At 52.9% G+C, this 20457-nt stretch overlaps 6 protein-coding genes across 6 annotated transcripts; 3 read left to right on the top strand and 3 right to left on the bottom strand.

Annotated features, from left to right (window-relative positions):
* Positions 1-716: 716 nt before the first annotated feature.
* Positions 717-1412, bottom strand: DACRYDRAFT_15257 (uncharacterized protein; the record flags this gene model as incomplete). Its single annotated transcript, XM_040771088.1, has 1 exon — positions 717-1412. The coding sequence occupies one exon, from the start codon at positions 1410-1412 to the stop codon at positions 717-719; it is 696 nt and encodes a 231-aa protein (XP_040629461.1).
* A 2187-nt stretch (positions 1413-3599) lies between these two features.
* Positions 3600-4599, top strand: DACRYDRAFT_94372 (uncharacterized protein; the record flags this gene model as incomplete). The annotated part of the gene is made up of 6 exons (XM_040777219.1): positions 3600-3719; positions 3779-3853; positions 3913-3960; positions 4018-4259; positions 4313-4440; positions 4517-4599. The coding sequence occupies 6 exons, from the start codon at positions 3600-3602 to the stop codon at positions 4564-4566; spliced, it is 663 nt and encodes a 220-aa protein (XP_040629460.1). The 3' UTR covers positions 4567-4599.
* An 841-nt stretch (positions 4600-5440) lies between these two features.
* DACRYDRAFT_88363 (uncharacterized protein) lies at positions 5441-7375 on the top strand (the record flags this gene model as incomplete). The annotated part of the gene is made up of 11 exons (XM_040776846.1): positions 5441-5694; positions 5750-5840; positions 5887-6055; positions 6113-6139; positions 6188-6295; positions 6345-6372; positions 6420-6480; positions 6529-6570; positions 6677-6705; positions 6755-7109; positions 7163-7375. 11 exons carry the CDS (start codon positions 5441-5443, stop codon positions 7373-7375), a joined length of 1377 nt encoding a protein of 458 aa, XP_040629459.1.
* Positions 7376-8284: 909 nt separating this feature from the next.
* Positions 8285-13568, top strand: DACRYDRAFT_78400 (RecF/RecN/SMC protein; the record flags this gene model as incomplete). Its single annotated transcript, XM_040776335.1, has 15 exons — positions 8285-8404; positions 8498-9415; positions 9473-9652; positions 9701-9910; positions 9962-10087; positions 10137-10373; positions 10423-10851; positions 10903-11061; positions 11111-11784; positions 11833-12337; positions 12389-12498; positions 12547-12785; positions 12832-13040; positions 13089-13452; positions 13504-13568. The coding sequence occupies 15 exons, from the start codon at positions 8285-8287 to the stop codon at positions 13545-13547; spliced, it is 4524 nt and encodes a 1507-aa protein (XP_040629458.1). The 3' UTR covers positions 13548-13568.
* A 999-nt stretch (positions 13569-14567) lies between these two features.
* On the bottom strand, positions 14568-16020 carry DACRYDRAFT_51143 (HCP-like protein; the record flags this gene model as incomplete). The annotated part of the gene is made up of 3 exons (XM_040775028.1): positions 14568-14730; positions 14860-15065; positions 15139-16020. The coding sequence occupies 3 exons, from the start codon at positions 16018-16020 to the stop codon at positions 14568-14570; spliced, it is 1251 nt and encodes a 416-aa protein (XP_040629457.1).
* A 585-nt stretch (positions 16021-16605) lies between these two features.
* On the bottom strand, positions 16606-20264 carry DACRYDRAFT_115612 (uncharacterized protein; the record flags this gene model as incomplete). The annotated part of the gene is made up of 1 exon (XM_040770041.1): positions 16606-20264. The coding sequence occupies one exon, from the start codon at positions 20262-20264 to the stop codon at positions 16722-16724; it is 3543 nt and encodes a 1180-aa protein (XP_040629456.1). The 3' UTR covers positions 16606-16721.
* Between the last annotated feature and the right edge of the window lie 193 nt (positions 20265-20457).

Raw genomic sequence — 20457 nt, 5'->3', positions numbered from 1 at the left:
CGGAGGGGGGGGGGGGGCGAGGGCATAGCACATGATCTGTATTATTACTGTTAGTATGAATACAGATATCTTTCTACAAACTACAGGGGGCTGCAAAGGGAATCAAATGAATGAAGGAGGGGAGGGTTTGGCAGGTGACGCCAGCTGCCCTGGTCACTTGGGGAGTGACTGCTTCACCAGGCGCTCTAGGAGTGCCTGGCAAAGCAGCAAGTGGTGCTGCGTGGCACAGAAGGGGGGGTAGAGGCCAGGGTGGCTGGCGCAGCAGCAGCAGTGCTGCATGGCACTGCTACCCTTTTTTTCACTGATGGTTTGTATGTTCCACATCTTTCAGCCCCTCTTTTAGGTTCTGCTGGTAAAAGAAGACTAGAATGAATACTATAGAGCTATGATGCTCCCTCCATCAGGGACAAAACCCAGTGTTGGTGTGCTGCTAACTCATGGATAATGCCCGTTAACAATGTGTGAGTCATGTACAGATAGACTGCGACCCTTGGCATGATGGCTGCACCTGTTTCATTCTCAAGCATGAAAAGGGAAATTTTCTTGGAAAAGATACAAGCTAGCCAATTACATCAATAGCTCACAGTGATAGGGAAAAATACAATGTGGAGGGTCATGAAGTGTACTACTACAATATAGGATGGTCATGTCATGTCATGTAACTAGAGGCGGAGTCCGCAAAAGGGAGAGTAAGAAGGAAAAGAGATAGGTCGCAATTATCCTAATGTCCCGAGTGCCTCCACTACGTTTAGTTTTTGTCGAAAGATGTTGATCTGCTCCAGGGCATCCGAGAGCCTCTTCTCTAGCTCCGCGACTCTAGCGAGTGCACGATCGCGCTCGGATTCCAGATTCAGCATAGTCTCGAGCTTCCTTGCTCTGCTACGGCGTGCAGCCAGTGTATTCTGCGAACGACGACGGGCGCGCTCCTTGGAAACACGTTCAGCAAGGGACTCTTCCTTGGTGGGCGGTGTTGTTGGGCGATTAGCATGGGTTAAAGGGGGATCATCCTTCATCACAACATCGCTGACGGATGATGAGTCGACCGCATCGGCTTCTTTGGCTGGTGGAGAATGAGAGGTGCTGGGCGACTTCACACGGTAGACTTGAGCTGGACGTGGACCATCTCGTCGAGATGTGGCGGATTCGACATAGTACGTACGGGACTCGGTGGGTGCGGCGACGGGAACCAACATGTCTGGTCCAAGTCCCTTTCGAAAGCCGGACCATCCCCCTCCACCTTCATCGTACTTTCCTCGCGTCGCACCGTCGTACGCGGCGTATGCAATCGTTTCGGAAGGTAAGTTAGGGGTGCCATTTCGGTTGAGCCTTGGTTGTTGTTTGCTGGAAGGTGTCGGCGAATGAGCTGCAAGCGCGGGTTTGATCTGTGCACCCTCGTCTGGAGTAATGGGCATAGTCGGCAGCCACATGCGTCGATCAACAGAGGGCAAGGTGGTCGTAGTAAACAGAGTTGAGGGACGAGGTTCCGTGGGTGGTCGCGGAGAGATATCCATGTGAGTCACGCGCGGGAGTGGGTGGTAAAATATGGGCCCAAGCGATGGCGTAAGCGTCGGTGGGAACTCTTATACTCGTCACGTCTGCGGGGACGAGGGACGCACGTCCGGGTATGACACAGGCTCAGGCCAAGCAGAGTCACGGGTTTATTGTCCCTGGTTCGATGTTCCCCTATTTTCATGATCGCGCCGCCTGCTGCGCATCCTGGGTTGACTGGTCGGCCAGCAGAATTTGAGACATAGGCAGGGGACATACGTAGCGTCACCACAAATCTCAAAGCCTGTGACAGTAAACATGACCGTGACTGCATTCGCTGACTCACGCGTTGGATCCTCCGATCGAATGTACCAGAAAGCCCCGACACAAACCAACTTAGTAATTGAAATCCAACCAGTAGGAATATCGGAGTTTACGGCCTCCTCATCGCTTAAGCGCTCGCCGCAGGAAGGGCGCTAAGCGAGAGAGTGACTCAGGCGGAGCAACCGATGCCTGTCCCCACAGGATGACTCAGCATCAGCTGCTGCGGGATCAAAATCCGGTGCAGATCCGGAAAAGGCAGAGACCGAATGAATTTGCTTGGGGCTATGCATTGTGCCTGTGTAAGGGATGGGTATCCCGTCTTCTAGCACTAGCATAACGGTGTCCCAGTCGAAGACGGAGTTGCGGTTGTTGCTCGTGGGATAGAGAATCGTGTGGAGCGCACGTAGCGAGCGTGGGCGGGAGTTGTAGGGTGTCTTCTGAGGCGAGGAATAGAGGCACCATCACGGAAGATGTGAAGCAGTGACACATCCGTGAACAACAGGACAAATGTAGAGGATTCGCCCTGCTCGAATCCATGCTTCCACGCAGCGTAACAGTTGATATCGCCCTTGCCGAGGAGGGTAGCGTGGCAATTCACGGCTCCAAGCGCAGTCCACACAGCGTCAAGTAGCAAGCTTGCCATTTTGAACAGTACTGTTCTGTTTTCGGTGAGTGGGTGTCGTCATCGGATCCGCCACTAGCAAAATGATTCGGCAGCAGGTTAAGACCAAGGCGGGTTGATACCAGCGAGGGCGTAATTGGGTAAACGAGCAGAGAGTCGGTACATCATAGTCCGTGACAGAGGAGTAGGCAAGCGGACGGATCGGTGGACAGGTCGATGCGGGTGTGTCGGGGGAAGGTAGCCGGTCGCCGGACTGCCCGACAGGCAGTACGCCAGTGACGTGGTGCAGCTGCGATGTCTGCACTGCGGTGGCTTTCCACTTTACCCCGTAGCAAAGCAGGAGTAACAGACAACTGAGGAACTGGTGTATATGAAGGCATGGACGTTAGCAAGAAGGCTTTACGGCCTTTTGATACCGCTTCCCCGAACACCACGTTGTCGGTTTCATAAGCGGACGATGCTTACGAAATTCACTCTCCCAATTTGAGCGATCGACACGATGCCCCGCGATGTATATCTGAATCTCCGTGCTCATTTGCTTGACGTTAACGACGATATCAATGTCTCACACTGCGGCTTGTGGTCTTCATTCACGATGCTTCTCGCACGGACGGATGAATGAAACGTGCATCATGCGTCCACGTGGTCGACAACAACGTTGAGCTTCTCCAACAGCTGTATCGTCGTCGATATTCAGCATAACAGAGCTGGAGTGCTTTGGTGTCTGACGATCTTGTTCAAGGCTACTATTTCGAGGGTCGAAGCAATTCATAGCACCCCGCATGCATGTTGTCGACATGGGCCAATGGCGATGCGTCGTCAGCTGCATGCCCTGAGGTCCCCCTGTCTGCTCGTTGCCGCAGGGCTATCACCGGACAAGAACACCTGTCGTTCATGCGTTTGGATCCATTCCTTGTGCTCTGAGAACTAGGCCCTTCGTCTTGCCTCCATGAAGCTATGTTGATAGCCTTTCTGGTACGAAACGTGTCCTTGGGACATGCGCGAAATGAGCTTCTGTGCTTGGAGGTAGTGTCTCGTTGTCAGCATTCTTGGACATTTGCATATGATCTTTCAAACCTTGTTCGCATATAAATACTACGGTCATATCATGCAAGACAAGCACTGGACTCCCGTACTCCAAGTGTCAACGAACAACTGTCCCAGCATGCTCACTCTCAATCGCCTGACTCTTGCCCTTGCTCTGATTGGCGGCATTCTTGCTGCCCCCGCCAAACGGACCGTTGCCTACTACAACCCCAACAACGGCGGTGGCTCCGAGGTGGACGTAAGCGGATCAGAACAATTTTTTGATGTGGATCCTGACTACGGGTGCTTCCTCCTAAGATCGTCTCCCCAGGCTTGGGCGAGCCTCTTAACGTGATCTCAGATCCGCTCCTCACCTGTTCGGATCTTCTAACCGCTGTCCCGCACAGGTCATCATCTCGGGCCTGTCCGATTCGACCATCATCGGCTCGCAGAACAACTTTCTCTCGTTTGCTCAGGACGTCGGGTTCAGCACCGAATGCGTAAGTTGATGGATACCAGGATCAGCGGGGAAGGGGTTGTTGATAGGTCGCTTCTAGCTCGGCATCCACCTGGGTGATCCTCAGCAGGCCAATCTCGGCGATGGGAATGGAGCTGTGGACCAGCTTGTGGAGTATCGCGAGAACTACAACCTTGGCGGCACCTGTCTCGAATCCCTCATCGGTGGTAACCATTTGCGGGGCTGGATTCAGAATGGTCCAAGCGCCAACTCTGGCGCTTGGTTCCTTGCTGTTTCGCAAGAGGAGAACGTTGCGGAGGGACACAATATCGTTCCCAACGGGTGAGTGCACCAAACTCCTGTCCGAGACAGGGCCGGTCTAACGGATCCCAAAGGTATAATATCGGCCGTGATAACCTCGTCGCCAACGCGAACGCCTGGGCCGCCGATCAATCCGCTTACAGCCTCACGGTGGAATATGTGAGCGGCCTTCTGCCGTCTGGCTCAAACGGTATCAACCATGGTGCGCATATTCATATCTATTCCCGCATTTTCTATGATGGCGGGCTGGCTAATCAGGGTACATTTGCTTCTTTCAGGCATCTCTCAGGATGGCCAGGTCGCTGTTATTACTGTGACGAAGAATTAGTTGGAACCGATACAAATATACATAAGATAGCCGTAATATTGCTCGATCAACGTCGCGACCCATGCATCTCCGCGGGCGTCCGTGTGTAGAGAGAATGTGAACACCATGAGCTGTACATCGGTCGCCGCCCCTAATAAATCTTACCCGAGTTGATCAAATCTTCCCGAACGGCCACAAACTGCCAAGAAGACAAGAATACCCATACACCGAGAAGTTTCATAGAGCAATTTCCTCCGGTGCCCCCTCTGCGGAGACACCTACAATGGAAAAGCAGGAGAAATATTTCAGGGGTCCCACCCTTGTTAAAAGTCATAATGTAGAGATAATATACCCGAAAATTCTCCGTCACTTTAGTACATTGTTGTTCTCATGGCCCTCAAAATACCTGCCTATCACTTATGAGCATGGCTTCTTTATTTTTAACAACACTGTGGGAGAATTTTATTCTAAGACCCCTAAACTATCCCCCTTACGAGTTTCCTGTCACTGCCACAGAGAATACGCAGTGAAAAAGTTGGGGCAATTGCCCCCGCAGGGGCATTGAAAGGGTGTATTATCCGCAGAGTGGGCGCACACCGGAGGAAATTGCTCAAGTTTCATAGAATGGAGGAGGGCTGGATTATGCTTGTTCCTGGCCAGGCGGCTCAACGCTGATTGGTCTTGCGGGGACACCCGGTCTTCCACGCCGCGAAGCACGCTTGACACGACCCCATATTCTTGACCAGATCCGCAGCGAAGATCTTACACACTGAGGCCCCATTCGTAACTCAGATATAAAGAGGGCATGCGACACAATTCTATGCCGTCGTTTGCCTTATTACGCACTGAGTAGAAGTCACGTTTCCTTATTCCGCTACTGGGTAGCCGTCCCCCCATGGTCGAGTCGAAAAGTAACGAAATAGCCAGTATGATACGCATTTCTCCATCAAGTTCCACCCACCCTGCGGAGATGGCGAAGAAGTACCCCATCTGGTGGTCGAACGCATCCTTTTTCGTGGGTATGCATATCGTTGGGGTTATTGGTGCGGTATGGCTTTCCCCTTGGGGTTCGCTGAAGCGTCAGACCCTCTACTTGTGCATCTGGAGTTGGCAATTGGCAAGCTTTGGGGTCACCATTGGATACCATCGGTACGCAGGTGTATCATCGCTCCACAGACAGTGTCGCTGATACTGTACTGCACAGTCTATGGTCCCACAAAGGGTTCACCGCACGTCTTCCCCTGCGGATCGTGCTTGCCGTGATGGGCTCTCTTGGTTTCCAAGGCTCTATCAAGGTGTGTTCGGTCTTGACATGAGACTTCGTCGTTGACATCCGGATAGTGGTGGGTTCTGAGGCACAGGCTGCACCATCGGTTTACCGATGATCCGGTCCATGACCCTTACGCTGCAAGTCTCGGTCTCTTGTTCTCTCACATGGGCTGGATCTTCTGGAAGCCAAAGTACGAAAGACTGGTGTTGATCGAGAAGGGGGACTTGGAGCGTGACCCCGGTACGTTGAATAATGCTGTCCCAACAATGCGGATCACAAACCTGACTACATGTGTAGTCGTTCGATTCCAGCATCGTCACTATAGTGTGTGCTGAAGTTTGGAGAGTTGCGAGGAGCTGACCGCGGCTGCAGTTCCTATCGCACTTTTTTTTGGTCTGGTCTGCCCAACTGTCATTGCTCTTGCTTGGGGTGATATGCTGGGAGGCTTCATCTGGGGAGGAGTGATTGCTCGGTTACTAAGTAAGCTGTATTCCTCTGTACGGATTTGCGCCAGTTGAATGCGTTGCAGTCTGGCATTGTACTTTTATGATCAACTCGTATGAACTTCTTTCTTCAGTACGACACAGGCTCATTCTTCATGTAGCTTGGCTCATTGGGAGGGACTTCAACCATATACTCGAGATATATCTGCTCGAGGGTCTTTCGTGAGTGCGAATCCTTCTGTTGGCGATGACTGTACTTATGTGCTGCAGATAATTGCTGTGATGACATCAGGAGAGGGAAACCATAACTTCGTAAGTCTCCATCCCCTTGCAACACGGGGACTTGACTAATGCTCCTTAGCATGTACGTATAGACATTTGTCCGAGCAGGCTGGCTTGATGTTCAACTACGGTCTAGCATGCATTTCCCCAGGATTTCCGTAATGGGTAAGAGAATACCAACATGGATCAATCTTGCGTGCTCATCAGATTACAGACCTCATCCTCTCGACTGGGATCCCACTAAATGGTTGATTTGGCTGTTCCATAAATTTACACCATTTGCTCCGCGTATTCGTGTAACTCCAGAGCCTGATATCCTGAAGGCTCGTGCACACGTTCTGGATGCCGAGGCTGACTTGGACGGTGTCGACAGCATCAAGAAGGCGGCACTTCAAAAGAAGGCAGCTGAACTTCGCGCGTTGGTACCGCCCTACGAATGGGGTATTCCTGAACATAAATTGGAAGCCTGGGGAAGAAAGCAATTGGAGACCTACGTTGAGAACAGGGGAAGGAAGGTCGTGCTCGTTGACGGCTGGTTCGTCGACGTCACCTCATACATCAAAGATCATGTGAGACGGTCTACTTTCCACGGATGACGTACAGATGCTCACTAAAACTCCAGCCCGGTGGTTCCAGTATCCTGTCTAGATACCTGGCTGTTTCTCCGGTAAAGGAGACTGTTCACGACTCCGGGGTAGACATGGAGGAATCGGACGACGGCGTCACCGAGGCCCTGAAGGACGCGACTGCCGCGTTCAATGGTGGCCTCAACAACCACTCCTCTGCTGCCAAGGCAAAACTGAAAGCGCTGCGTGTTGCTCGCATGGCTGCTTGATTGCGAACGGGTGGATGACTCGGTAGCCCATACCAGGCCTGTTTTTATTCCCGCTTCCCTTGTCTACTAGAAGCTGTACACATAGACATTTCTCACTCCGCCAAAACATGGTACAACATTTATTGCACAATTCGTTGTGTAAACGTATTGCATTGAATAGACAAATCTTATTAGAAAAAAAGCTGGACTGCCTGAAAAGAAAAATGATGGAAATTTTGATTGGGCAATCAAAATTTCCATCATTTTTCTAGGGATGGCAACAGTCCAGTCTGGTCCAGTCCAGTCCTGGATGGTCCCAGATTTTTGGCAATAGTCAGTCCTGGTCCAGTCCTGTGATGGTCCAGTCCTGGATGGTCCCAGGACCATGAACTGCCAGTCCCAGTCCAGTCCACTAAATGCTGACATAATTCTATTCAATAGTCAATGTGGGGTCATGGCATTGAGCAGGAGGAAGTACACGCAAGATTCATCATGCACCTGAAATGACATGCCAGTCAGTCAGATGATATGCCGACCTCTTCCAACACCATGACATGACCAGTCACCATCCCTGCAATGCCAAAACTGTCAAACTCTGCACCCAATTGCATGGCGAAATGGTGGCTGCGTGGGACCGGACTGGACCGGTCCTTCGCAGTTCAGGACTGAACCGGATTTTCCAACAGTGTTGGTCCTGGTCCAGTCCTCGGACGGTCCAGTCCTGGACTGGATCGGCAGGACCGCGGTCCTCAAAGTCCGGTCTAGGACTGATGCCATCCCTACCCAATCGAGAGAACGTGCACGTGTTGATGTGTCACGGGAGCAGATGGAGACGCGTCGACGCGACTTGATACCTGGCGTGACTTTACCGCGCGCGGCATATACGACAACGACAACGACAACGGCCAACGACAACGACAAGCATCTTCAATGCCTCCTAGACGCTCAGTTCGATCAGTTAGCGGCACGGTGACTGCGGCCCCTGCTCCTGCTGCAGTAAGATCTAGACGCTCTGCTCCTGCTAAAGCATCTGTTGCGGTGAAATCAGAAGTAAAGGACGAACCCGACAGCGATGAAGACGTTAATTCAGAGGTGCAGACCCCTCAGCCGGTGACGAAAGGTCGCAAATCAGTAGCAACCAAGTCCTCCCGTCCAGCGTCTACTTTGGCAAAGCGCTCTTCAGGAACGGCTTTCGGCGACGAGGGCACGAAGGCTGAACCAGCACCGAAGAAAGGGCGCGCAGTCTCGACCTCAAAACCGCCTTCAAAGAGTAAAGGAAGCCAGCCGTCTAAAGGCGTAGAAGAGGAAGAGGAACTTGCAGAGGCAGAGGCGACTGCGGTAGAAGACAGCGGGAGTGATGGCGATGAGGGGACTGTGACTAGACCGAACCGCAGGGACATGAAGAAACCTAGAACTGCATCGCCTGAAGATGAGGACGAGGAAGAAGACAACGCGAACGCCATCCATGTCGAAGCGCCTCATACGCCCAATGCGAAGCAACGTAGAGTACCTTCAACAAAGGTTTCTATGCCGCACCCCAAAGACGCCGATAATCGTGAGGCGAGCTCTCTATCTGGCGGACGTCCCTCCAGTACCCCGTCGAGAACACCAACAAACACGTCAGATGATGATGAGGAAGAGGAGCAGGATCTCCTGGCTGCCGCTGCTGCTATGGCTACGCCAAGGCGACCCACTCTGATTCCCGCCACTCCGGCTACCGTGCGGTCTTCTCTACTAGACAGGAACGCGCCGACGATATTGCAGGAACCTGAACCCAGTGGACCAAAATCCCGACTCGTGATTCACAAGATGGTTCTAATCAACTTCAAATCGTATGCTGGTCGTCAGGAGATTGGCCCATTCCACAAGTCATTTTCGTCCATCGTGGGGCCCAACGGCTCGGGCAAGTCTAACACCATTGATGCGCTTCTGTTCGTATTCGGATATCGTGCGGCCAAGATGAGGCAGGGCAAATTATCCGAACTCATCCACAATTCAGCCGACTATCCAGACTTGGAGTACTGTTCTGTGGAAGTTCACTTTAGAGATATCATTGATCTGGTGAGGAGACGTCAATTACTTGTATTGGCTCTTTGTTAACCATTGTGAACCTGCTAGCCTGGGCCCGATGCTTTCGAAGCCGTTCCTAATTCGGAGCTCGTCGTATCTCGAAAGGCTTTCAAGTCGAACTCATCTACATACACCATCAATGATCGCAATTCCAATTTCACCGAAGTTACTACCTTGTTGAAGGGCCGCGGCATCGATCTGGATCACAAGCGTTTCCTCATTCTTCAGGTCAGAGGGTTAATACTTCTTGCAGGCTAAACTTACCTCCTCTCATAGGGCGAAGTGGAGTCAATCGCTCAGATGAAGCCGAAAGCGCCGACTGAACACGAAGACGGTCTCCTTGAGTACCTTGAAGATATCATTGGCACCGCGAAGTATAAACAAGCTATCGAAGAGTCCCTAGCAGAAGTGGATCGCTTGAATGAAGAACGAGGGGACAAACTCAACCGTCTACGTATCGTGGAGCGGGAGAAAGCGAGTCTGGAGGTGAGTTACGCAATCTATTCCAGATACGAATAATCCCGACATCTTCTGCAGGAGAAGAAGAAAGAAGCTGAGGCGTATCTGAAAGATCAGAACGAGCTGACGCTCGCCCAAGCATTGCTCTGGCAATTCTATATGTGGCAGCTCCGGGCCAATATGGAAATCACAGGCAAGAATATTGTAAGCGCATGGCGTCCGTTCGGTGCCTAGAATTTATGACACCTCGCAGGATCTGTTGGAGCGAAAGCTTAAGGACGAAACCGAACGCCATCAGGAGCAGATTAAGGACACTGAAAAGCTGCAAACTGCATACGATGAGCGGTTGAAGGCTTTCGAGATCGTCAAGAAAGAGACCGATAAGTTGGTGAAGGAGCTGGGCACGCATGAAAAGGAAGAGATTCAGTTCCAGGAGAAGAAGAAGCATCTCGGCACTAAGGCTAAAAAACTGAACAAATCGCTGGCAGATGTACGCTCGTATCTGAGGTCCTTTTTAACGCCGCTTAATGGATATTTAGGATCAAGCGGCCAAATCAACCGCAGACGCACTTGTGCGAGACAAGGCCGATGAAATCAAAAGGGTTCGTAAAGAGATCGATGAACAAGAAACTATGCTAGTGAAAGAGGAAGCGGAGCTCGAAAACATCGCTGAGGGACTGAGAGGCAAGACCGAGGTGTTCAACACTCAGATCCAGGTAAAGCAGAAGGAACTCGAACCTTGGATGACCCAAGTTCGCAAAATTCAGTCTGACATCGATGTTGCTACAAATGAGAAGATGTTACTAGAAGAGAAAGCCGCATCCGTGGATAAAGGTGTCGATCAGGCCATGGCTGCCGTAGAAACCATGAAGGAAGAGCTGAAAGGTAAAGAGGAGAAACTTCGGCAGCTTCATAAGGAGAAGCAGGACCTTGAGGGCCAGTCCAGAGATGGCAAATCGAGATTGAAGGTAATTTGTCTGTGAACGACCGATTTTTTTTGTTTAATTAACCTTGTTCAGGTCATACAGGACGAGGTTGATAAGATGAAAACGAAGGTCAAGAATCTCCGCGAACGCTCTGACGAGGCTCGAGCCTCCCTGTCTGCAACTCGTTCGGAAGATGCTGTCTTGGAAAGCCTGACCAAGCTTCGAGATACGGGGCGCATCAAAGGCTTCCATGTGCGTGATTCTTGTATTGAATGTGCTAAGTCACTGAACATTTAAAAAGGGACGGTTAGGAAACCTTGGTACCATTGCTGACAAGTACGACGTCGCTGTGTCTACCGCTTGCACCTCTCTGAACAACCTGGTGGTCGACACGGTTGAACAAGGCCAAGCTTGCATAGACTATCTTCGCAAGCACAACATTGGTCGCGCCTCGATCATTGTGTTGGAGAAGTTACCTGCTAGAAATCTTGATCCAATTGACACACCCGAAGGCGTGCCTCGCCTCTTCGATCTCATCAAACCGAAAGACCCGAAGTTCGCTCCTGCGTTTTACAAGGGCCTGTTCAACACCCTTGTAGCAAACGATCTCGAACAAGCGAATCGCATTGCTTTCGGCGCGAAAAGATGGCGTGTGGTCACACTGGCTGGTCAACTGATTGACACCTCCGGGACAATGTCTGGAGGAGGAAACAGAGTCGCTAAGGGCGGGATGAGCTCGAAACTTGCAGCTGACCGTGTAGAACCTTCAGTCGTGGCACGATATGAGAAGGAAACCGCCGATGCAGAGGAACGGGCGCAGAGGCAGCAGGCGGAACTACGACAAGCAGAGACGCAAACAGAGCTAGTTCAGAAGAGCATTCCCAAAGTGGACATGGCCATGTCAAAAGTTCAGCTAGATATCAAAGGCTTCGAGACTCGCCTAGATGAGGCACAAAAGCGGGCAAAGGAGCTTCAGTAAGTCACCATATGATACGTACAAGAGCGTTCTGATGCATTATTCAGACTACAAAACAAGCCGGATGCCAACGATGCTAAACGCGTCAAGACGCTTGATGCAGACATTGCTAGCTATGCTAAGGACCTTGAAAAAGTGAAGAAGAAGTCCGACGCCATCGAGTCCGACATTCGTGATCTGCAGGAGAAGATCCTGGAAGTGGGAGGTGTAAAATTGCGGTCGCAACAGTCCAAAGTGGACGGAATCAAGCAGTTGATTGATCTAGCCAACGAGCGCATGAACAAGGCGGAAGTCACTCAGGCCAAAGCCACGAAAGACAGTGCGAAGTTGGAGAAGTCCATTGAGACCCACACCAAACATCTTGATGACGTGCAAGTAGAAGTAGAAGCACTAGAAGCCGATTATGCAAGCTCTGCCTCCGATCTCCAGGTGATCCGGGAAAATGTGACGAAGGCTGAGGCTGCACTTGATATAGCGAAGGATCAGTTGGAGGAGATGAAGTCCGATCTGGACGAAAAGACTTCCTACATCAAGCAGTTCCGTGCGCTAGAGGTGCATCGTCTCCTCCGCGGAGCGCAAACTTTTGGCTAATTGGGATGTTAGATGGAACTCAAACAAAAGCTTGATGAAGCAGGAAAATCTTTGGAAGATTCGAAGCGCAAGTTGGATCATTGGAAAGGCAGACACGAGGAGCTTCTGCTTGAATATGTTGAGTGAGTGCTTCGGTCTTATGGCTGGAATGGCTTCAAATGTTATCACAGTGACGATGAGGACGACACGCCGCCTGAAAGAGAAAAGGAGTCTGCTTCCGATGCCGCCGAATCCGCAAACACGAAGCCTGTTCCCGAGCAAATAAATGAAGAGGAAGTGGGTGCTAAGCCCGAAAAGCATATCCATCGAGAGAAGCAGCGTCATGGGAATGAAATTCCTATCTATTCCGATGATGAGTTGCAGGGCTCTAGCCGTGACCAGCTAATCGCTCAAGTCTCTCTCCTTGAAGGTATGCTGGTGCGAATTTCAATTGAGTTTGTCTCATGTCATTACAGAACGAGTGCAGAATCCACCAAATATGAGTGTACTGGCGGAGTACCGCAAACGGGAAGCAAATTTCCTCGAGCGCGCACAAGACCTAGAACGAGTCACTGCATTGCGCGATGCTGAGAAGCGACGACATGACGAGCTGCGTAAGACCCGTCTGGAAGAGTTCATGGCCGGCTTCAGTGTCATTACCTCCAAGCTCAAGGAGATGTACCAGGTGCGACCATCATTCCCATTCAACCTCTAACATATTAAAGTTCCGTAGATGATCACCCTTGGTGGCAACGCAGAGCTTGAGCTTGTTGACAGCATGGATCCGTTCTCCGAAGGCATCAACTTCAGCGTCATGCCACCGAAGAAAAGTTGGAAGAACATATCCAACCTATCGGGCGGTGAAAAGACGTTGAGCTCTCTCGCTCTTGTATTCGCTCTGCACGTTTTTAAGCCAACGCCGTTGTACTTCATGGACGAGATTGACGCAGCCCTTGATTTCAGGAACGTCTCGATCATTGCAAACTACATCAAGGATCGGACTAAGAATGCGCAATTCATCATTATCTCTTTGCGAAACGACATGTTTGAACTGAGTCATCGCCTCATTGGCATCTATAAGACAGTGAACGCGACCAGTAAGTTCATACGCGGTGACAAAGTAGAACGAATCTCTAACACCACGACAGAGAGTATTGCGATCAACAATCACGCGTTGACTGTTGGGGCCTGAGACGCTCTTCTGTACTACTTTGGTTTTGGATCGATAATAGCATTGTACTTGTACGTCAAATGACCATTGCGCCGTCTTCGTGATCCAAGTCATCTCCACTCTCCTTCTGTGCCTCAGCGATCGCCACACAACTAGGCACAGGCTAGATCACCTATCATTGCCCCCTTGTCATTGAAACAACTCGGTAATTAATGCCCGGCCACCCGCGTAAGGAAATTGATGCACCTGGCGAGCTTAGTTCTCATTGCAGATCAAAATCTCCTGGTTCTAAGCGCAGCCCAGGACTGTACTAGACGGCACTCATTCGGCATAGTTAGTCTGCGGAGTTGTTGTCGCGATCGTCCCAGTGATAGTGCACAGTAAGACGAGTGATGAGACGACGAAATGAAATGACAGCTTCATGTTCGTCGAAAGTGCGACAGCGGGTTGGGCTGGGTCGGTTGGAGAACGACTGTGTGAAACCATTGAGCCTGGTCAGACATTCCCGACTGGTGTCTGTTTTTATACCAAGAGCATCTACCGGCTCTACATTTGCAACGGGCTTCCTCAAAGATTTCGATTGAACAGAGTCGATCGCAATATTCTGCATCAGCCAGTCATCACAGGTAGTCATCAAGAGAAGAGGCACCGTCATTTCGCGAAGAATATGACACGCTATTCTTGAATAATAAATCGATTCTTGCAAATCGCTCTACATCGTCGACAGAGGTACCTGGCTACAGGGGGTGGGAGGCATACCGTGGTGCTCTGCATTACAGTAATTGGGTGTGGGTATGAAATAGAAAAACAACCGACCAGGGTAGCTAAGCGGTGGGTCAGGAGAGCGTCGTGCGATGGATAGGAGCGTAAGGTAGGAGGTATCACAAGACATAAAGAAGAAAAACAGTCCAGTGTGTCCATGACGACAAATGCAACGTCCTTGTCCGCCTACCAGAGCCACGCCCTCCATCACATCCCTTTACTCCTTGTGGCGCATCACCTATATCTGAGCGATATAAGGAGAGATATGGCTTCCCCATCTCACATGATGATGCACCCACCATCCTTCCCTGTGTCTTGCTCATTCCGGCTCAAGATTGCGTCCTGGGGAGAGATGGGCCCGGCAGCAGCGACATTATTTCTAAGCCTTTGGATGGCACGCTTGTCGTTCTGTTCAGCGGCTTTCTTGTACCATTGAATTGCCCTAAACATGAAAAATCAGCTGCTGCCCCATTGGTGTTCTCCCTCCCCGTTCTCCTCCCGATTCGTCTGACCGTGCTCAAAAGCCGACAGGGATAAGGGGGAGGTGTACACGCAAACGCAATCGACTTACTCGTGCAAATCCTGCTGTACGCCAATGCCCACTTCCAAAAAGTAGCCCACCGCATATTGAGCCTTCGCCAGTCCCTGCTCCGCCGCCTTCCGTGCCCACAGGTAAGCTTCTGTATCGCTTTGTGGAAGCACACCTGGAGAACCGACCAGGTACCATGCGGTTAGGGCGAAGCATGCGTCGCGGTGATTTTGTTGCGCGGCAATGTTCTGCGTGAAGCGTTAGCGTAGCCCTCACTCCCCCTGCACGAGGATTGCGTGCAAAAAGCGCTGAAAGCCTCACGTAGTAGTGTATACTCAACGCTGGGTCCTGCGGACAGCCCATCTTCCCATATTCATAGCACTCGCCTAGTCTGTATGCGCTAGGTGCATACCCCAACTCTGCCGCCTGAGCCAATAACTCCGCCGCGTACGCATAGTCCACGAAGATGACATTCTCCACTCCTCTCTCGTGGAGCAGAGCCAGCTCGTGCAACGCGTGGGGGAACTCGTGCGTCGCATGCTCTGCTGAACGCTTCAGCCATTTAACGCCTTCCTTCGGTGAGCGCGAAAGACCAAGCTCGCCGTTCAGTTCTGCCAAGCCGAGTCGGTACATCGCACCCGGGTGAAGGGCTGCGGCGGCTTTGCGATAGAACTGGACGGCCTTGGCACTCTCGCGCCTGCAGCCCCAGCCATTCTCGCAGCATGTGCCAGCACGGTAGGACGCATCGGGATGTCCGTGTTTTGCCGCGAGGACAAAAAGTGGGTATGCGCGGTCGAAATCCTGTTTTCCCCGAGCAGTGCCTAGCCCGTTCGCGTAGCAGTCTGCGAGGAAGTACTGACTCGGCGAGTGACCCCTGTCGGCGAGGCGCTTAAGCAGTCCCAGAGCTTCGCGTAGCAGCTCAGTTTGGCGTGCCTCTGCTTTCTCTTGTGCTACGGGATTGGACGCGTCCCCTGCCGATATGGCCGTGGTTGGGAGAGACTTTGCCGCGTCGATCATGAAAACTGCGAACTCGAACTGCAGTTCCGGGTCGTTCGTCTTCTTCGCGTTTGCACGGTACAGCTCCAGTGTACGATCATGACTCAGAAGAAGAGCACTTTTCCCTGGGCGAAGGTGGGAGTGGTCGAGCAGGGGTGGAGCGGCGAGACTTGCAGTATCCCCGCCTTTCTGCGAGGGAGCGTACATGTTGTAGCTGTATGTCGAGGCTCCAGAGTTGCCCGGCAAGTGTCCATTCACACTAGAGGGAGAACGAGACATCGGCTGTTGCTGGTAGGAGCCCTGGGGCGGGGCGTACAGCGAGTCCCCGTTTCCTTGTCCTCCAGTTGTGGGATGGTTGATACTGCTCTGTGATGGCGTTGGGGATCCCTGGTGCAATGGTGGTGAGGCAGGGTAGTACCCGCCCGCGGATTGAGGGGGAGCAGAATATCGAACAGCATCGTAAGAGGTTGACATGGCAGTTGTAATAAGTAAAAGATGTTTGAAAACGTGCACGGTTCGGTGCGCTAGATGACGCGGCGCTACCTGTTGAATGGTAAATCTTGTCGCCGGCGAGTCCGCAGCAACGGAGATGGCAAGTCAGATGCTAACAGCTACGCTGGTCGTCGTCGTCGTCGTCGCTGTCGTCGAGTGACGTGGAGGGCGAGTGCTGGTCAGCGCCGTCCAGTCCTGCAGGTGGTCGTGAAGCAAGAGATGACGGTGGCAAAGTCTAAAGGCACCGCCACCCACGTCAGTATGAAGTATTAATATTTTATCAATGAGCTGTCTGTCATTGATAATATTAATAATAAGCAGGGTTACACATTGCTACAAGATAAGTTATATTCCGAGAGTAAATAATCGTGAGATCCAAATAACATGAAAATAGATATCAAAGCAGTACCACCCCATCAGATCCCAATATGAACAAAAGCAGCCCAGCGATGCATCGGCATCCCCTCTCTCCTCAGCTCACGAACCGCACTCTGCATGGCCCTCGCAGCGCAACGTGCGTCCATCCCCCTTCCCATCCCTTCCAGCGCCTTGTAAAAATGCCATGCCAGCGCGGGCCCATCTCTGTCCGCCATCGCCCATGCTGTGGCCAGCACACCGCGGAATCCAGCGATCTGCAGTCCCGCAGCTAGGTGCATGCTCTCGTCAGGTAAAGAGACGCTCTGTCTCGCTGTATGACATGCGCTGAGAAATGCAAAGTCCGCTTGGTCCAAGCGCAAAGAAATGATTTGGTGGAGCATGAGCCGGCCATCGCAAAGGTCGAACGCACTGTCCAGCGGATGCTCTGAGTCCCAGTGTCCATGGCAACAACAATGTACCCAGTTGTGCGATGTGAGCGCGGAGGTGAAGGAGGATACGGACGCGGTGTCTTCGCGTAGGAAGGTGATGCCCGGTGAGAAACGTGACTGGGCCAGGACTTCGATCTCCACCCCTGCAGCACGGAGGGGGGCGTTGCCCGGCGTGGACGCCTGTGAGATAGCGACCATACGGGCTGGAGTATCGCACGATCCACTGGCCTGCGAGTTGCGCGCGGCCAGGAGGGACGAAAGGGTGGTCGTAAAAGATGAAACGAAAAGGTCTGCAATACCCGGCTGGTCTGTGCGGCTATCATATGGGCCCGCACACTGAACAGGCAGGAGACTCAAAAGTCCCGTTGGCATCCACCATACCCGGAAGAGTTCTTCTGAAACCGACGGCGGGGGAGCGCACGACGCGAGCGCCTCGGCGACGTTGGACAACCCGCCATACCATAGACGAGAGGAAACGACGCGCAAGAGCTGCTCGATGAACCGGCACCCATTCTGATCCCTGGGGATACGGAGAGCCTTCGAAAAGACAAAGTTGAGCTGCTTGACGGTGTCTATGTTCAGTCCCTCTAGAGAGATACACCTGACCATTCCCTGAGGGTGTATGATGAGCGCATCACTCCTGTACTTGCTTGCGTTGAGGATCACAACCGGGCCTTCTGCGGCAGCCTTTCTTAACTCGGAGAATGACAGGGGCTTGAGGAACCCTTCAAATTCCGGAACCTTCCTCACTTGTTCGATCAGGAACTCCCAGCGTTCTGCCGTCCGCCGGCGATGCTGAGCGCGTTCCTCCAACTGCCGCTCAGTGAGCTTCGCCGTGCTCATACCGTCATACTCGAGGGACTGAGCAACAAGGACCAGTTCACGTGCCAAACCCGGTGCGCTGTTTTCCAAGCTACTGAAATCCGTCCGGAGCTCCATCATCGATCGCCAGAGGACACTGCGTCCCTCTTCCAGCAACTCAACTGCGCGCTCCAGCTGTCCGGCCTGGATAGCCGAAGCGGCGGCGTCGGACGCCAGTTGACTGGCATAGTTGATGAGCTTGGCGTGCCTACGGCTCGAGTTGAGGCCGAGCCACGCAAGCCGAGGGAGCATCCCGATCGCTGCTGAGAAGGCATTGACCGCGTCCTTGGGTCGGTTGTTGTCCTGCGCCAGTCGGGCAGCAGCGAGTGCAGACTGGAAGCGGTTGTCGATGAAGCCCTCTGGCACGGCGTACGAGACCGCGTAATACCGAAGGGAGATGTCCAGGTCTTCCTTCTCCCCCTGCGCTTCGTAGCGCATGCTGAAGAGACTGGCGAGGTCGGCAAGGTACTGCGAGGTCTTGGGATGGGCCGCAGCACGGGCGGCAATCGCAGCCTCCTTCATGATATGTGCGCATTTGTCAAAGTCGCTTGGCTCGTTATGCAGCTGGTACCGGTGTGCAAGGGAACGGCCATACCGCCAGAGGATCATATGCCTCTCCGTCAGCCCAGTGGCGACTGTAGCCAGCGCAATCTCGTGGTTAATAATAGCTTCATCCAAGTCCGTCTCGTCCTTGCCAGCTTCATACCGCTTGGAGAGGTATCCTCCAAGCTCGGAGTAAAAGTTCGGCTTCTCGTAGTTCTCTCCCGCTCCGGAAACGCATTCCGTCTGGTAGCGAACGGAAAAATCTATGTCTTCCAGCCGCGCATGCGTCTCAAACTGGACATCGTATATGGCCGCGAGCGCGCGGGTAATACAGGGGAGGAGAGCGAGCGTGCACTTGTTTGCGCGCACCCGTGTCGCAGCTTGATCGAGGTATTTGTATGCAGCGTCGAAATCAGCCTGGTCTCCACCGTGCACAAACCGGAGTGCGTGTGCGTTTCCAAGGGTTGAGAGTGTAAGTTCGGTCTGGAGCGAATCTGGGCGAGTGCGTTCCAAGGCCCTATGTCCGGCTTCGATAGCGTTATCGATGTCGATCAGCCGGCCGGCCATGCGGAATCGGAATGAAAGAAATACGCAAAGATTGAGGAAGAAGCTCGGCGGTTCGTCGGGTCCACTCGTCTCGCTTATCAGTGTCTGGTACGCGATAGCCTTGTCGAGGTCCTTCAGCCTGCCCTCGACGCGGGAGAGGGTAAAGTACGCCATAGCAAGTGACTGGATGACATTCCTATCCTCGAACCGGGTGACATTTGGCCGTATCTCCCGAGCCTGTCGCACGCTCTCCTGTGCAGCGGCCAGGGCTTCGTGCAGATATTGCACGCCCTCTCCGCCGTCGAACCTGTCCTGACAGGTGCTAGCCAACATGTGGAGGAGACAATGCCTTCTCCTATTGTTGGGGCGGATTTCGAGTGCCTGGCGTACAAGCTCATCGCTTTTGTAGAGATATGTCCAGTCTGAGCAGCCCGTGAGATGCCACTGCCACCTATATGCGCGGCTAAGGATCCCGAGGCCGAGTGCCTTCCATGGGTCTTTTTCTCCCAGCCTGTCCACCCCAGCAGACACGAGCGTAATAGCCTCACTCAAGTCACCCCCCGCGCGTATGACAGGTATATGGTAGGTCAGCAGCCACCCAGTGAGCAAATCCAACCCATCACTATACCGCGCGCTATCGCCTGAGCAGTCGGAGTCTGCGTTCGCCCGGGCGTCGACAACGCACTTGTATGCGCGCTCGAGGACGTCCGTGCTCCCCCAGTGCCTATATGCGGCTTCCCACACCCGGCCAAAGACGAATAATGCTTGTGTATGGGCACCTGTGCGCAGCTCGGTACACTTCACCACCGCTTCCGCGACGGCTCTCGCCTCTTCTAGGTCGGCAGCGGACTCCTGTATGTCGAACCTGAACACCAGTGCGAGGACGAGAAGCGCCTCCCACGTACGCCCCCGTTCGGCGCGGTGCCCCTCCGCCACAGTACGCCGCAGCTCCTCAATCTGATGATCGAGGTTAGAACCCCCACCGAGCTGGTCGTACAGCACCAGTTCGCGTTCATACAGCTCGTAAGAGGGTGGGGTGAACTTGGATGGTCGGGGTTCGGAGAGCTCGAACTTGGGGCTTCGGGAGCGTGTACGGAGAGTAGGAGAAAAGGACTTGGTCTTGCCGACCCCACACCCAGAGAGAGCGATCGGGGGGCATGCAGAGGTGGACGCTGTTGGATTGTGGGCTGAGGAGCGCACCATGGTCGTCGTGATCTTTGCGGTTGTCGTCGTCGTCGGGTGAAGTTAGTGCCGCCGGAGACGTAGTATATGGGGGGATATGAGATCTCTTGGCAGGTCTAGAGCAGCTCCTGAATGTCTGTGGATGTGGGGGTGTGCAAGGGACCTGGTGTTCGAGGGGATGAGGCAGGGTGCGCGTGACTCTAATTTCCTCTGC

The sequence above is a fragment of the Dacryopinax primogenitus genome, assembly GCF_000292625.1.
Source record: "Dacryopinax primogenitus strain DJM-731 SS1 chromosome Unknown DACRYscaffold_7, whole genome shotgun sequence".
Lineage (NCBI taxonomy): Eukaryota > Fungi > Basidiomycota > Dacrymycetes > Dacrymycetales > Dacrymycetaceae > Dacryopinax > Dacryopinax primogenitus.
The sequence above is the reverse complement of the archived record's forward strand: the minus strand, read 5'-3'. Positions and strand labels throughout refer to the sequence as shown.